This window comes from Mesitornis unicolor, unplaced genomic scaffold (genome assembly GCF_000695765.1).
Source record: "Mesitornis unicolor isolate BGI_N332 unplaced genomic scaffold, ASM69576v1 Scaffold47941, whole genome shotgun sequence".
NCBI lineage: Eukaryota > Metazoa > Chordata > Aves > Mesitornithiformes > Mesitornithidae > Mesitornis > Mesitornis unicolor.
Window position 1 is genome coordinate 1 of NW_010165334.1, and position 3,015 is coordinate 3,015.

General features: G+C 42.0%; 1 protein-coding gene across 1 annotated transcript; it reads left to right on the plus strand.

The window, feature by feature from the left end:
• Positions 1–468: 468 nt before the first annotated feature.
• On the plus strand, positions 469–3,009 carry FDXACB1 (ferredoxin-fold anticodon binding domain containing 1; the record flags this gene model as incomplete). Its single annotated transcript, XM_010194586.1, has 4 exons — positions 469–625; positions 755–958; positions 1,150–1,308; positions 2,052–3,009. Coding segments are annotated over 4 exons (1,478 nt in total), but the record flags the coding sequence as incomplete, so codon positions are not given.
• Between the last annotated feature and the right edge of the window lie 6 nt (positions 3,010–3,015).

A 3,015-nucleotide genomic window follows, 5' to 3' on the forward strand; every position in this document is an offset into this window, starting at 1 on the left:
GGTGGAAGCGGCGTGCCTGTTGCCGCGGGGTCTCCGTAGGAGCTGTCCAGTCCCTTCAGAGCTCGTCAGCGTTCCAGGCACCTCAGAAGCCCACTTTTGCCACGAGGAATTGTCCAAGAAGCTGACTCAAATAGCCTAAAATCTAATCAGACTGAAATAGTACTGAAACAAAGCAGAAGTCTCTGCAAGAGAGCAAAGGTACCCGAGGCTTTCTGGTTTCCCTCATCATAGAATCACACAATCGATATGGTTGGAAAAGACCTTTAAGATCATCAAGTACAACTGTTACCTAACTCTACCATGCCCACTTCTAAACCATGTCCCTGGAATGCACACGAGTAGGAAGATGTCTGGTAGCTGCTGCTCTGATATGCTTAAAAATGGACTGGAGGACTTTAATTGCTGCCTTTCCTTATTTTTTTCCATAATGATAAACATCCAATTCTTGTTTTTCCTTTACTTTTGAAGGAGCTGAAGTTGTGTTTTCTGTGGACTGCGCCAAGCTGAAGGACTATTTTTTACCAGAAAAAAGAGAATTTGATTGTATTTATTTCAACTTCCCTCACTGTGGGAGAAAGGCTGGTGTAGTGAAGAACAGAGAGCTTCTTGCCCACTTTTTCCAGAGGTAGGTTAGCTCCATGCTAAATGACTGCTGTGATACAGATTTCTAGCCATGTTAAAAGTGTTTTTCTGGCACTATAGAATTTCTGGGTGTGCTAGCAGGACTTTTCTTGTTGCTTGCCTTTCCTTCCAGCTCTGCAGAAGTGCTGACAGAGGAGGGAGAGGTCCATGTGGCTCTTTGCAATGGACAGGGTGGAACACCTGCTGATCAACCAAGGAGGGAATGGCACAACAGCTGGCAAATTGTGGCTGTGGCAGCAGGAGCTGGATTTATCTTGAGTAATGTTCATCCTTTTAAAGCAGAGACTATCTGTGGATATAAGTGTACAGGCTACAGGTAACCATCGTGTGGCGAAACTGGAAAGTTGATATCCGTGCTCTCATGATGCCTAGCACTAGTGTGTTCTTTTAGTACCTTTGTTGGCAAAAGGAACTCCCTTTAATTTTCCTTGAAGTAGCTACAGTGCTTTTTTGCCTCTAAAGACAAGAAATGATCAATGACTTTGCTCTGCTTTTGTGTTTTGTTAGGAGTCAAGATAAATCTTTCTGTGTAGAGGGTGCTTTAAACCACATATTCACAAGAAGCACACCACTTCTGTATTTCAAACCTATGATCTGCAAGACAGAACTGGACAGTAAAAAAGTTTCTTTTCAAGTACCACAAGTACTTTTGGATAAAATTAATAGGTAAGTTTTAGAATTAGTTTCTGTTTGGCAATAACACACACTCCTGCTGTTAGTGGGAATGCGCAGCATGGCTGTCAGATACAATGGGATGGCTTCCCTTTCCCTCCTTTCCCTGTCACAGAATTTCCTGTTCCATATCTTCTTCAGGTCTGCTTCACGTTGGCCTGTGGTGATGGCCTACTTAAAAACAAATCTACAGACCAAAAAGAAACTTTGTGGTTGAGACCAAGCTGCTATATACTTGAACACACAAATAAAGATGAAAACTTTAATCTGTTTTACTGTAATGTAGAAGAAATTGAGGAGCTGACTTGGTGTCTGCTAGTACCACAATACTACGGCTAGCTAGGATAAAAAAATGCTAGCCTCTTAGACAAACTGCTGCCTACTGCGGAGGCTATCCAGGGCTGGCATAATTTGATTCATTTCTGTAGTTTGGTAATGTCTTTGCTGAGTGGAAATGGTGATGCTGACTGTTAAATCTAATTCCTTTTTTATCAGTAAAAGGGCAGTTAATCCCTGATTGCAACCTGGAGATAACCACCACTGTCCTGAAAATGTGTTAGCCATTGCAACACCTTTGATTAAAGGTATTGAACATTAGTAACAGTTAGTTACTAGAAACTGCTTTCATATCTGAGATTGTTTTGGATAAACTGTTGCACTCAAATTATGATCACAGGAAGGAGTTTCAAGGAAATCTATTTAGTGGTGTCTGTTACTTGCACTTTTATTTTTCACAGGGGTTTCCTAGAACTAAATTCAAATCATCCAGTACGGACAGTAAAGGAGAAGCTCACTGCGGAACTCAGTCAAGCCTTTCCATTACAAAACATTGACTACTGCCTTCCTCTGCTTCACCAAGGTCACCTCAATGGTGTTTGTCACTCGAATATCTTTTGGGTCATTGTGAGACCAGAGGAGGCTCCAAGCACTGAAGAAATATCTAATGGACTGGCTAATACAGTTTTATTTCCCCATGTTGATTTTTGCATGGATACAGATAAGAATGGCTGGGTGAACGTACCAGAGGGATGCCACATTTCAAAACAGTATTATCTTAGACCTTCCCTGCTACCTTATGCCCAGGCAATAATACAAAGAGGAGCCTTTCTCCAGGGGACACTTCATGTTATGTCTGGCCCAGTTTTCAGGAAGTGTGTTATCGCTCCTTACTCCATGCCTGTTTTTCATGAGGTGGTTTTTGTATGTGCAGTTAACAGGGGTACAGAAAATAGCTTTATCCAGATGTTGGTGAGTAACATTAAAACCAGCATTCATTCTCTTCACCAGACAGTTTCTGGCTTCAAACTGAGTATCAATCTGCAGGAAGCAACGAGCTCTGAAACAACTGAGCTAAATGACTTTGCTATTTTTGAATCTCAGCTTAGTGAAATTCAGTATTTCATCTGTATGGAGACAGATACTTCAGACTTCTGCCAGAAGGACTCCTGTGTGGGGATTATAAGGACATCTCATCATGAACTAGTAAGCAGTGAGTTGGTTGCTGTCTTTGCTTCACTGAATCTTGACCTACTGGCCATGCTGATCTGTGGAATATCTGACTGGCGAATGCTCTGGACATCAGACACAAGGTTCCTCCATCAATTTCCTAGAGGAGAGTTAAGGCTTTTCAAAACTTTCTCTCTCTATCCACCTTCCTATGTGCACGATGTCAGCTTTTGGGTTCCTGAGGGGGAACAATTT